General features: G+C 36.2%; 3 protein-coding genes across 3 annotated transcripts in view; 1 reads left to right on the plus strand and 2 right to left on the minus strand.

Annotated features, from left to right (window-relative positions):
• The window catches only part of LOC127870170 (dipeptidyl peptidase 9-like), a 238710-nt gene extending 231981 nt beyond the window's left edge, over positions 1-6729 (plus strand). Inside the window, exon 16 of the mRNA XM_052412827.1 lies at positions 5928-6729. Coding sequence (XP_052268787.1) covers positions 5928-6020 — 93 coding nt within the window. The 3' untranslated portion in view covers positions 6021-6729. The remainder of the gene's footprint in view (positions 1-5927) is intronic.
• Positions 1-14551, minus strand: part of LOC127869366 (uncharacterized) — a 262614-nt gene that overhangs the window by 163231 nt on the left and 84832 nt on the right. The gene's annotated exons all lie outside the window — the stretch shown is intronic.
• The window catches only part of LOC127869364 (uncharacterized), a 198360-nt gene that overhangs the window by 55533 nt on the left and 128276 nt on the right, over positions 1-14551 (minus strand). The window lies entirely within an intron of this gene.

The following is a 14551-nucleotide window of genomic DNA, read 5'->3' on the forward strand; positions in this document are numbered from 1 at the left end:
ATCTGGGACGACACTTTACACACATGCATTGAGCCCTTTTTATTAGAGTGACGCTATATTATAAACATATTGATGTTTGTATGCCACAGGTGTCTATAGCGGGTGACCCGGTTGTAGACTGGCACCTGTACGACACTGGATACACGGAGCGGTACATGGACCTGCCCACTAACAACCTGTACGGGTATCACCGTGGCAACGTGCTCACATACGTTGACAGCTTTCCGGAAGAGTATGTACTGCTTTGATTAAGATAGACATAAAAATTGCACACACACAGAAATATGTTTGCGTTTTCATGACAATTCGATCCAAATTAAGAAGTGAACATTATGAAAATGGAAGACATTTGTATCTTTTTAGCTCGACTATTATATAGGAAATATTTATTTACTTTATTTTTGAAGGATTGTCCAACCATCCCAACCAAGCTATTGCTATCAAACTTGAAATAAAATCTTATTAGTTTGTTTATGTCATTCCAAATGTTCAAGAGATTGTGGAAAATATACCTGAACTCAGAATTGTCTATAAAGTACAACTTATTTAAAACATAAGCGATCAATATGTTTCAATTTTGGGCCTCTTCCACTTAGAATATAGCTATATTACATTGACCGTATTGAATATGAACAATTTCGCCATGATCGTTTTCGTTACACTGTCAAGCACTCGAATAGTCGAGCACGCTGTCCTCTGACAGCTCTTGTTATACCTCCCGACTTATGAGCCGGTAGAAGAATGACAAAATTATTACATAAGTGTAAACTCTTGATAAGGTTGTAGGATGTTCGTCCGTTTCTTTACCAGTAAACACAAGGCTTGTGTTTCTTAAGAAAAACGATACAAAAATTTATCATACCACCGCATTGATATCTGCCTGATATAACGTTGCCTGATATATTTTTTTAGTCCCCTACCGGTTTCACCGGAGGGGACTTATGGTTTGCGCAATGTGTGTCCGTCAGTCTGTGAGTCTGTCACACTTTTCTGGATCCTGCAATAACTTTTAAAGTTCTTAATATTTTTTCATGAAACTTAAAACATGGATAGATGGCAATATGGACATTATGCACGTTATTTCATTTTGTTCCTACGTCAAACATTCTGGTTGCTATGGCAACAAATAGACTAGAAATACTGCTGGAAATGGTGGTTTTCTGGATCCTGAGATAACTTTAAAAGTTCTTTATATTTTTTCATGAAACTTGCAACATGGATAGATGGCAATATGGACATATTGCACGTCATTTCAGTTTGTTCCAACGGCAAACATTATGGTTGCTATGGCAACAAAAAAAATATTCTGACAATGGTGGAGCCGGTAGGGGACTTTAATTGCTTGGCAATAGTCTTGTTATATCATGGTCAACACGAAGTTCTTGTATCAATGATGTGTGGAGGATAGTCATATTACTTGGAATCAAGTATAAAGTAATGATTTCTAGTAAAATCGAATCATATTCAACATAACAAACAATTTGATACCAAGATGTAATATATTTTTAACACAAAATGCAACACAAACAGCACAATTTTTTTTTAAATATTAAGCGCGCGCTTCTGACGTCATTATCAACACGTCAAACGACAAAAGTCACATTCTTTCCCGCTATAACTGCAGTTTTTTAGCAATCTTCATGCCCCCGGTAGGGTGGCATATAGCAGTTGAACTGTCCATCAGTCTGTCCGTCCGTCCTTCCGTCCGAAAACTTTAACATTGGCCATAACTTTAGCAATATTGAAGATAGCAACTTGATATTTGGCATGCATGTGTATCTCATGAAGCTGCACATTTTGAGTGATGAAAGGTCAAGGTCATCCTTCAAGGTCAAAAGTCAACATATTCAATCCAAGGGAAGTAATAAGCTTTAAAAGGAAGATAATTTCCAACCTGCCAAATGATATATTGACATTTTATTTCAAAGTGGTGCAATAGGGGGCATTGTGTTTCTGACAAACACATCTCTTGTTTCATTATTTCTTTAAAATTGGGGATGCTGAGATATGATAAACAGAAAAACAGGTAACTGCCTGATCTTTTTGTAATATATCAGGGTCGGCAAGCCTCGCCATTATATTATTCTAAGCCTTGGAAGATATATAACAAAAAGATCAGGCAGAAACCTGTTATTCTCTATACATTACACCTCTTTGTTGATACCGGCCTGATACAAAGGTGTCTTGTATAATTTTGTATATCAGGTCAGTAGTGGGTTATATATGTCAATGTTTTAAGGTACTTTACTTGAAATCAACTATAAAGTCTTTATGTTTTGGTGGAAATAAATTGGTTTCAACAAGGGAAACAATTTCATTCTAAGATGTAGTATATTTTATACTCAAACGTCATGAAAGATATTCATGACTGCCAAAACTGCAGAGTCGTAGCGATCACATTTTATTATTTCGTAATAATTTTATGAATAGAGGTATGATAAACAGGAAAGCAGGTTACTTCCCTTTTCTTGTGCGATATAATAGGATAAGAATAAATTCTAAGCCCCACCTGATGTATTACACAACGATAGCCTATTATTCTCTATATCTTGTACTAAGGGACTCAATTTCTGGCATTATTTCATAAAATAGAAATCCAACTGAATCCCATTTCCCATCTTATGTATCTTTGATAACATACAAGTGCATGTTTTCAGTGAGAATCGTCTACTGATCGTTCATAATTTCAGTGAGAACCGCTGTAGTGATCTTTCATGTTTTCACTGAGAATCGTCTACTGATGGTTCATATTTTCAGTGAGAACCGTCTACTGATTGTTCATGTTTTCAGTGAGAATTGTCTACTGATCGTTCATAGGTTCAGTGAGTACTGTCTACTGATCGACATGTTTTCAGCGAGAATCGTCTACTGATCGTTCATGTTTTCAGCGAGAATCGTATACTGATCGTTCATGTTTTCAGTGAGAACTGTCTACTGATCGTTCATATTTTCAGTGAGTACTGTCTACTGATCGACATGTTTTCAGCGAGAATCGTATACTGATCATTCATGTTTTCAGCGAGAATCATCTACTGATCATTCATGTTTTCATTATGAATCGTATACTAATCGGTCATATTTTCAGTGAGAATCGTCTACTGATCGTTTATGTTTCCAGTGAAAATGTCTGCTGATAATTCATGTTTTCAGTGAGAATCGTCTGCTGATCATTCATGTTTTTAGTGAGAATCGTATACTGATGGTTCATGTTTTCAGTGAGAATCGTCTACTGATCGTTCATGTTTCCAGTGAGAATTGTCTGCTGATAATTCATGTTTTCATTGAGAATCGTCTACTAATCATTCATGTTTTCAGTGAGAATCGTCTACTGCTCGTTCATGTTTTTAGTGAGAATCGTCTGCTGTTTGTTCATGTTTTCAGTGAGTATCGTCTACTGATCGATCATGTTTTCAGAGAGAATTGTCTGCTGATAATTCATGTTTTCAGTCAGAATCGTCTACTGATCATTCATGTTTTCAGTGAGAATCGTCTACTTCTCGTTCATGTTTTCAGTGAGAATCGACTACTGATCGTTCATGTTTTCAGTGAGAATCGTCTACTGATCATTCATGGTTTGATGGATGAGAATGTCCACTTCTTACACACGAGCAAACTGGTGAACGCTCTCGTGAAGGCCTGCAAACCACACACTCTACAGGTGAGTGACAGGGGCCAGTTGTCATGAAGGAGTAAAAATGGTCTTTAGGTGTATTGCCCGGGCTAGTTGTCATATACATGTAGCTCACAAGAACAGTCATAAGTGGTCATGTAGCTCACAAGTACAGTCTTAAGTTATCATATAGCTCACAAGCACTGTTATGTTTTGTAAGCACTCAACAAGTAAAGTGGTCAGAATTAAAGAGTTACAACAGAATCATTCTGAAGTATTATGTCGTTAAGTGGTAAAAAAGCTTTATGTTTTTCTAATTTTCAACTATTAATTTCTCATTGACAACTCTGTAGCATTCTTTTATGTTTGTTGTGTTATTTTGCTCTTTATAAACATTAGTCTTTTAAGTTTGTTATCTCCGATAATAGTTAAAAAAAACAATTCAATTTATACATTTGTGAACAGTTGGTTGTCATAAAAACAAATACCGGGTAAGAAAGATTTATAGGTGTAAGACAACGTCAATGTTGATTATAAGTTTAGACTTAAGTTGTAGGAACCAAGAATGTCATGATTGTGTTATGTTTTCAATGGCACTGTCCGTATATATTTTGCCATTTTTTTGCAAAAACAGGTTAAAATATTTTAACCAACTTAATTTCATGTCAGTCAAATATGTATGCCGCAATCTGTTCAAACAGAGCTTAATACACATCCGTAAAGTATTTCCAAGAATAACCTGTGCAGTACACAAAAGCTTATCTGGAACTATAATTCAGGTGTTATGGAATTTTTTGATAAATGAACTCTATTCATAACAAAAGTACAGTCTATGTGGATAGTGTCTTCCCAGATTAGCCTGTGCAGACTAAACAGGCTAATCTGGGATGACACATTACGCACATGCGTTATACCCTTAGACTGAACAGGCTAATCTGTGACGACACTTTACGCACATGCGTTATACCCCTATACTTAATAGGCTCATCTGGGATGACACTTCATGCACATGCATTATACCCAAATACTTAATAGGCTAATCTGGGATAACACTTCATGCACATGCATTATACCCCTATACTTAATAGGCTAATCTGGGATGACACTTCATGCACATGCAATATACCCCTATACTTAATAGGCTAATCTGGGATGACACTTACTGCACATGCAATTATACCCCTATACTTAATAGGCTAATCTTGGACGACACTTTATGCACTGCAATTACCCTATACTTAATAGGCTAATCTGGATACGCACATGCATTATACCCCTATACTTAATTGGCTAATCTGGGACGACACTTTACGCACATGCATTATACGTCTATACTTAATAGGCTAATCTGGGATGACACTTTACGCACATGCATTATACCCCTATACTTAATAGGCTAATCTGGGGTGACACTTTACGCACATGCATAATACCCCTATACTTAATAGGCTAATCTGGGATGACACTTTACACACATGCATTATACCCCTATACTTTACAGGCTAACCTGGGACGACACTTTACGCACATGCATCATACCCCTATACTTAATAGGCTCATCTGGGATGACACTTCATGCACATGCATTATACCCCTATACTTAATAGGCTAATCTGGGACGACACTTTAGGCACATGCATTATACCCCTATACTTAATAGGCTCATCTGGGATGACACTTCATGCACATGCATTATACCCATATACTTAATAGGCTAATCTTGGACGACACTTTACGCACATGCATTATACCCCTATACTTAACAGGCCAATCTGGGACGACACTTTACCACATGCATTATATCCCTATGCTTAACAGGCTAATCTGGGACGACACTTTACGCACATGCATTATACCCCTATACTTAACAGGCCAATCTGGGACGACACTTTACCCACATGCATTATACCCCTATACTTAATAGGCTAATTTGGGACGACACTTTACCCACATGCATTATACCCCTATACTTAATAGGCTAATTTGGGACGACACTTTACCCACATGCATTATACCCCTATACTTAATAGGCTTATTTAGGACGACACTTTACGCACATGCATTCTACCCCAATACTTAATAGGCTTATCTGGGAGGACACTTTACGCACATGCATTCTACCCCAATACTTAAAAGGCTAATCTGGGAGGACACTTTACGCACATGCATTATACCCCTATACTTAATAGGCTAATCTGGGACGACACTTTACGCACATGCATTATACCCCTTTACTTAATAGGCTAATCTGGGACGACACTTTACGCACATGCATTAACTGCGGCTTTCCCAGAGCTAGTCTCATTGTATATTTCAGTTGTATCCCAATGAGAGACATGGCATCAGAAGTCATGAGGCGTCTGAACACTACCGTGTCCTGGTGCTTAACTTCCTAAAACACAACCTGTGATATGTACACATAACTTAGAAGAGTAGTCTTGGATACACTATACAGAACACTCAGTGTGGTGATGGAAACCTTTGATACAGCATGAAACAAGAAACAATTCAAGTTGTAATGGAAACACAGTTCAGAAAACTTCATACACAGGACAGAGTGTGATAAACAGAGAAGTTAATGAAACACTTTCAGTTGTATTGGTTAATGTAAGAGTAGATTTGAAAACTTTTTACCGCAGAAAAACACTTTATTTCAAATGGGATCTGTACTATGCAGCCACCGTGTGTCACTGATACACCAAAATTAAAACCAGTACAATTCACACTGTCTCACATTCAGCTTTAGAATGTTTACTGATTTGTACTGTTCATTAATAATTGGGCCGTGCTCTTCAAAAAAGGGGGTTTAATGCATGTGCGTAAAATAACTTCCCAGATAAGCCTGTGCAGTATACACAGGCTAATCAGGGACGACACTTCCCAACTAAACTTGATTTTTGCTAAGGAGAGACTTTCTTTAAACTAAAAATATAAAAGCAGAAAGTTCCTTCCCTGATTAGCCTGTGCAGACTGAACAGACTTGGACAGCACTTTACACACATGCATTAAACCCCTTTGTCACAGAGCACAGTCATGTATAGTGGGTAAACACATGCTAATTAATTTATTAAATGCAATGATATATTGAATGCATGTACTTATAAATAAGACACACTTTTGTTGGTTTTTATGTTGATTTGGTAAAATCAAGATATTTATCTATTATCATACATTCAGGGGTGGCGAAATCTCAAAAAACTATACTTGTCCACGGACAACAATTTAGGAAATTTAACTTGTCCGTTGCTGAACTACACTTGTCCGTTACACTTAATGTTTATATAAATTATAAACGCATTTATTGTTATAACTACACATGTACCATTCTAATCAGATAAAATAGTGGCCAGTTTTTTAGAAAACTGATGATGGCAACGGTGTAATCCTCGTGGAAATTGTGCATTTCATGCGTAATATTGTCAAGACATTTTTTCATCACGTTAAGGTTCATGTAGAGGCTTCATTTTGAAAAATGTGGGACCCCTAGCATTGAACTCAAATTTGACTAAAGCAAGAGTGCCACATTAAAAATGTATACATATATGCTTTAAAGGATGTTTTTCCTTCAAACTGCTACCAATTTTGTACATCAACGTATCATAACATCCACAAAATCAATCAAAATACAAAGCGATTTTAACAATAAAATATACATTATTTTCAAAAATCTGAATCATGTTTATTCCACGTATTTCGGCGGAAAATTATATAACTAGTGATTAATATCGACATTGACGAGGGCAAGTTACGCTTAAATAGTAAAAAAAGTTTACATATCTAGAAATATCAAAACTCGAACACATGTCATTTCATCACCATGGGGGCAGCCATTTTTAAATTAATAAAATAGAAAGAAACATGCTAAAAACTCACTCATCGCCTAATTGACATTCCAAACGGTTGACGATGACAAATGCATTGGATTGTAATCTTTCCGTTGATGTTTGCAAACTGCACGATCAGACCTCATAAACACTCAAAAGAATAATTATGTCAGAAGCATTTCACCAATGTTTTCAATCGTTGTCGAATCACTGTACTTATATTATTGCGCATAAAATAGTACGCTTACAGACTGACAGAAAGATCGATACGTAACTCCGTACAATTCATCACGGTATACTGTTCTATTGATAATATATAATAATACATCGCTTAAACAATCTAAAAGTAGAAATACTTCTTTTAAACGGAGTTTTTAATAACGAAAGTGAAAACAACGGAAGTTGGATGGATATTCTGTGAGATGCACTTCGGCTCCAGAAAAACAATACAAATAAACTAAACAAGACGTGTGGGGACAATTTTCAACTGGAAAATATTTGAAATAGGGTAAGTGATGATATCTCTACGTGGTCATTTCTGTTATTTAGTGCGATCTCTTGCTGATTAATGTTAATAGTTGTTTTACTAGTTGCCACCCAACTGTCAAATTAAGAATGTGTTTTCTCAGGTATGTGTATACACATACCCGGTTTTCTCACCACTGCACGTGGTTTCGACCGATTTGTTTTGCACGTTTTTCTACGGAGCACAGCGATGGCCACGCTTTTAAAATGGGTAGAAGGAATCGAAATATAAAATCAATCGGTTTGCCAATTTCTTTATATTTCTTTACAATTTTATATGTCGTCTGCAATGAGTGCAATCTATTTCAATTTGAGATGGTTTAAAATTTGCAATTTGGTTGAGAGGTAAATAACAAAATTGTTAAGCCTTTGAAATAAAAGTGTGACTCTTATTATCCACCATACCTGGATTATTAAAAAGTAGTTACGTTTTAATTATTTTTAGAACTTTGTTTAGGAAATTTATCCAAAAAAGGCAGTTGAATAAAAACTCATTTGTTGTTTTATGACAATAATTTTCTGTGAAATGTTGCTAACTTGACCTTGTATATGTATATAGCTTTGTATTTATTCAACTTTAGGTAGTGCATATCCGTCCTAACTTTAGATTGAGATTTTGTAAATTAGTGTAAAAATGTATTGGTTTTAAACCAAAATATGAATAAAGCACACAAATATTGAATGTCAAAAATGTGTTTATGTTATTCTATCCGTCTTAAGCTTTAAAATGATATATAGTTTGACCATATTGTACCACATTGAACGAAGATAAACCAAAGCGAAGTTTTTATGAATGTCATCCCCCCCCATGAACCTTAAGCGATTTAACATAGACTCTTTGAATTAATTACACACAACTGTAAACGTTTTGTTTTATTCTCAAATGAGCATAAGTAAATGTGTAATCCGACAAACACTTCTGAATTTAAATGACAGCCATTTCCATATGTCATTGATGTTGATTTCACCAACTTATTGTATCTATTGATGGCACCTTTTTTAGCAATGAAATTTTTAGTTGAATATGTTATAAGTTGTAAATATGTCTGAGGGATTGGTTTAGTTTTACTTGTTCAGTACCGTAGTGGCGTACATAAATAAATAAAAACTATCAATTGATGGTGGATACATATGTTTGTGCTAGTGGTATTGGAATATAGCCGTCGCTTTGTCCGATTGCCTGAATACCGGTACTATTGTGTACTGCTTGTTTGTCTGATAACATATGATATGAAATGAAAAGGTGACAACCATACATTTTCAATTAATACTTCTGCATGTACAAATAGAGAATGTACGGTTGATACTACGATATCTAAGAAACCACGATTGCTGCATGTATAAATAGTGAATGTTAGGTTGATACTACGATATCTAAGAATCCACGATTGCTGGATGTATAAATTGAGAATGTAAGGTTGATATTGCGATATCTAAGAAACCACGATTGCTGCATGTATAAATAGTGAATGTTTGGTTGATATTGCGGTATCTAACAACCCACGATTGCTGGATGTATTAATAGAGAATGTAAGGTTGATATTGCGATGAAACCCGGACAATCGCTCCTACGGACAATCGCTCATACGCTAAATTTGACAGGGCAGACAGGCGCTCCTACGATGTTTTGGCAGGGCGGACAGTCGCTCCTACTATGTTTTTACAGGGCGGACAGTCGCTCCTACATTATTTTTCCAACCGGACAATCGCTCCTACATTATTTAATATCTAAGAACCCACGATTGCTGGATGTATAAATTGAGGATGTAAGGTTGCTGGATGTATGACTACAGAATGTAATGTTAATAGTGGGGTATCTTAGAGCCCACGATTTATGGATGTATAAATAAATAATGTACGGTTGATATTTCGGTATCTAGGAACACAAATTTACTTGATGTATAAATAGAGAATGTAAGATTGATATTACGATATCTATAAAACCACGATTGCTTGATGTATATAAAGAGAATGTAAGGTTGAAGAACCAAAGATTGGTGGTTGTATAAATAGAAAATTTAAGGTTGATAATGAGATATCTAAGAACCGACTTGAGTCAAAACTGTAAAAAAGCAACGAACCCGCTACCGAGAAAGCCATATGGTTTGACCATCATAGTTAAAGGCTTGACTAAACATTTGAGGATCGTGGGCTCGATTCCCGTCCCGGTGTGTTGTGATTGTCATTGACATTATTTGTACGTCCATTCTTCCCTGACCTGTGATTCATGTAGGGCAGTGTTCAATTTCTGGCGTAAGTATTTGCACTTAGAAGTAATAAACCAACTTACACAGGACACGTGTAAACAGTTTAACAGACCGCTGTGATATGAATGAAATAGTTTTGAAGACGGCGGAAAATTCTTACAAACAAAAACAAACTAAAAAACAAATCCATGGTACGCTTATGACCATGTTTTGACCTTCGAATTGTGGCATGTGTCTTTAACGCAATTCTACGAACAAAAGTATGACCAGAACCTCTACACGATGTTTTTAAGATTATTTTCTCAGATGTACAATATGTGTTGGGTCACCGCCTTGGACGGTAAATACAAAACGTAGAGAAACTGTCACATCATACACTTAAGTAAATAAACATTTAACACAAATATTAAGCATCGCAATTCATATAAAAGGATTACACGACATCTATTAAATTAATGCAATTGAATTACTCAAATGATGAATATTCATCATAACGATAGAAATGCACGGATCATCATGTATTAAATATAGGGATGCAAGCGGTTACACAAATCATTAACCGGTTAATCTTTTGTCGTAACCGGTTAACCGAAACTCCTTAAGTGATTCAAATGTTAAAGTTTACGTAAATAATGTCATACCGCTCGTACCTCTACTCTCTATAGAACGGAAGTAATTTGAGATCGCTTGTGTTGATAACATGTCTGTTTCTTTATAACATGTATTGTTACATTTATTTTAATAATTTTGTAAATTTTGTTATATATTTTATTTAATTTTCCTACGTGAAAGAATATGAGTATTTTATTAAAGAATTACACAATATTCTTTTACGTGTCATTACCTTATTTTTAGTTGGGTCGCTTACACTACGTTCGCGTCGTATCGTTCACAAATGGTATGTTTCTTTGTGTATTCGGTTTTAATTTTAATATTAATATTTTTTTTATTAAATTAGTTAAATTTATTGCTTTCCTAAATGAAACTTGCCTCAGACGGTAGTGGTGGCATCGTGGATCACGTACATTACTAACAATGATTTTAATTTCTGATAGAACAAATAAGACGTTAACTCGACAAGATTTTAACTACGAATGCAATTCTTGATAAAATTGTTACTTATAAATACTTTATTTTCGCTGGCAATCAGTGTTGGATATCGGTTAACAGAACATCAAAATAGACCACCCAATGTCTCAATTGAAATTGATCGCGAGATCTATAAACGTGTCAATTGCCTCTTCGCTAATGGCCCCCACACCACGCAGTTCGCTAGTTAAATTTTCGTGAGTTTAACACAACAGTGCAAATTATCAAAACGTACCCCCTGCTTGTTACCACAAAGGTTCTGCTTTATTACCTTTTTATTGACACGTTATTTACTACCGTCGATGGTGCGGCATGTTTTTTTTCTCTAGTTGCCAGCGCAAATTGGCAGTATGTCACGCGCAAAACGTAAAATCGCACAAATTGTATCATGGAAAAGAGAAAAGATTATTCGAATAAAAAAGCATACTACGATTTGTTTTTTCATGTTAACCTTTTCCCGAAAATGTAACCGGTTAAAAGGTCGTTTCGGTAGGTTAACCGGTTAACCTCTTGCATTCCTAATTAAATATGAATTTCAAACAACAGGAATGCTCGTTTAAAGGAATCAAATTTACAAAGACATACACATTGAACAAGAAATGCTTACATTCAGATGTTTTAAATATGTTGAACGTATGAACAATTGCATAACTGTCACTTTCGCGAGTATCGCATAAAACGGACATAACATTATCTTCTTTGTCCGGGTGACACGAATCGGCTTCTATTCACACGTGTATTTTTTATCAAACGGGACCGCATCGCATTTTAGCGCACGCGCGTTCGACCAGAAAGCGGCTTATTCCAAAACCATTAACAACAAAATGAATGTAAGTAAAAATAGAAAAAAAGAGAATTTTAAAATCAGAGTATGTATGATAAAATGTAAGGATTACAATAAAATTGTTGATGAGGGTGACTATGCTGATATAAAGGTTGACTAGAATCGGTTTGAAGTCACCTCCGGGTGACAGGAATCGTCTTCATGTAACCGCCGGGTGACCACAATTGGCTTCATGTCACCCGGGGGTGACTAGCGTCTGCTTAAAGTCACCCCCGGGTGACTTGTGGGTCATATCAGGTCGACAATGACCCATTGAGCATTTTGCTTTTATCTAATATAATCTGTATGCGAATCAAGAAATCTGGGGCCGTTATGTGCCTTAAAACCTAGACGCAGCTTCATTGCAGGATAATTCAAATGGCATACTTTACCAATGAAAGTAACGTCACATCGTACCAGTAGGTTCGATAAACAAAGGAAGACATGTGAATGCTTCACGTGTCGTTAATAATGTATTAAGATGTAATTTATATCAACTAACACACATTTATTTTCGATACTCTACGTTTTACGATCCATATTACATGTGCATATTAATATGTATAGCTTAATGTTTAAACGGTCATACGCACCAAATTTCTCTGTTACGTCATCAAGGACTATTGTGAACGGAAAAAGAAGCACAACATATAAACGCATGTCAAACAAATGTGCGTACAACAAAAAACAACGCATGACAGAGATTCTATAAGTATGCACATTTGTTGGATTAAATCAGAGCACTCCAAATAAGATTGGGTGACAATTAATAGTTATTATTAACAAAGTTGATCTGAAATAAAGCATGAATTTATAAAGTTACCGCTTTTTATATTTACTCGGTACGTAATGACTGTGAACACCTATAAGTGTACGGACCGTTTTTAAGTTAACAAACAAAACTTAACAATCCAATAATACACGTCCGAACAATTAAATGAATTACGAAGGGAAAACTAAACACAATTGATATTACCAAATATCAAACCACGCATGAGCACATAATAAAGAAGAAGATACTGCAGTTTTCCGTTCAGCCCTCGAATATATATGTTATGTTTTGACGCCCTAAATAAACTACGTTCTGAAGTGCATTGTTGGAAATATTCATTGCATGGAATAACTGGCATTTACAACACAATTACATAAGCATCATATCACCTATCTTTATCAGATCATTTAAACGACTTCCTTTCCTATTCATCCTCGTATGGACCTCTATCACTAAATCACACCTACGACTAAATAACGCCTGCAGCATAGGATTCGACATATTGACCACACCATTCTTATTCTTGCATTGTATTATTCTGTTCCAGAGATTCAAGTGCAGCAGTTCTGTCTCAATTCTCTTCTTGTTATACCACATTAGTGGCTCTGGATGCGATATTATTGCCTTTCGTATCCTCGGCAATCTTAGTAATGTATTTGAACCTTCGTTCATCATGTCCGTGATAGTATTTTCCCATGTACATTTTTTTCCGTCATCCAGTCCGCATGCTGCCATTAGATTCCTTTCTGGTATCATATAATATGGCAGTTCGATCTTTAATATTGCCGTTCTCAATTTCTCCAATCCTTCCCGAATCCAATAAAACAAATTGCTTTCATTAAACTGTGCCTGTGGATTGTTCTCCGCAAGCCACAAAACAATGTTTTTCACTGTGTATGATGTAATTTCTTTCTTTACTGGCTTTAACACATCCTTAACAACCATTTTCAATAAAACATAAATGTAGACCTGGGTGTTATTAAGACTGCTCATAAGTTCATTCTCCCCAGTATTAAAACAAATCCTCCATTCTAAATGTTGATATTCACTACCCTTAAAACCAACAGGTGTTACAAATGATCCCATAGTTACGACTTTGCGAACGATATCCGGTGGTGGCCAATGGCGAGTTCGCTCTGCCCATCTCGATAGTATGACAGGACAATGGCAGCGTAAAGAAAAGACATTGTCTGTATGAATTGGCCCTGATGAACTCGGCATTGATGGCCCTGCACGTTCATGGCGAATCTCGTTTTCCGTAGGTGCTATGTCACTTTGAGCATCAACCAATAAAGCACTGCTCAGGAAGACACGCCAATTTTCATCTTCACACAGAGCATCACGAATTATTGATGGAATAATGTCGCCTAGTCGCCCGAGTAAATTAAGCCTTGAGTGTCCGTGGTAGCACACGCCGGTGTTTAATGTAAACACAGTAGTCTCCCTTGGTAATTTGTCAGAATCAACACCATTTTCTAAACACATGATGCCTTCTACAACATACATCATATCCATGTCACTTTCATACATGCGTGTCAGCCCCTCTGCCTTGCTACCAGAAGTGATCACCGTTTTGGTACCAGGCTCTTGAGCATTCATCAGCCTATCACGTTCCCTGTGGGCGTCTCTCCGTGCCTGTCTGATGTGAGGCCCATAACCGAGACAGTTCATCAGAGTGCACATCTCTAGTGAGGCATTTTC

This window comes from Dreissena polymorpha, chromosome 2 (assembly GCF_020536995.1).
Source record: "Dreissena polymorpha isolate Duluth1 chromosome 2, UMN_Dpol_1.0, whole genome shotgun sequence".
NCBI lineage: Eukaryota > Metazoa > Mollusca > Bivalvia > Myida > Dreissenidae > Dreissena > Dreissena polymorpha.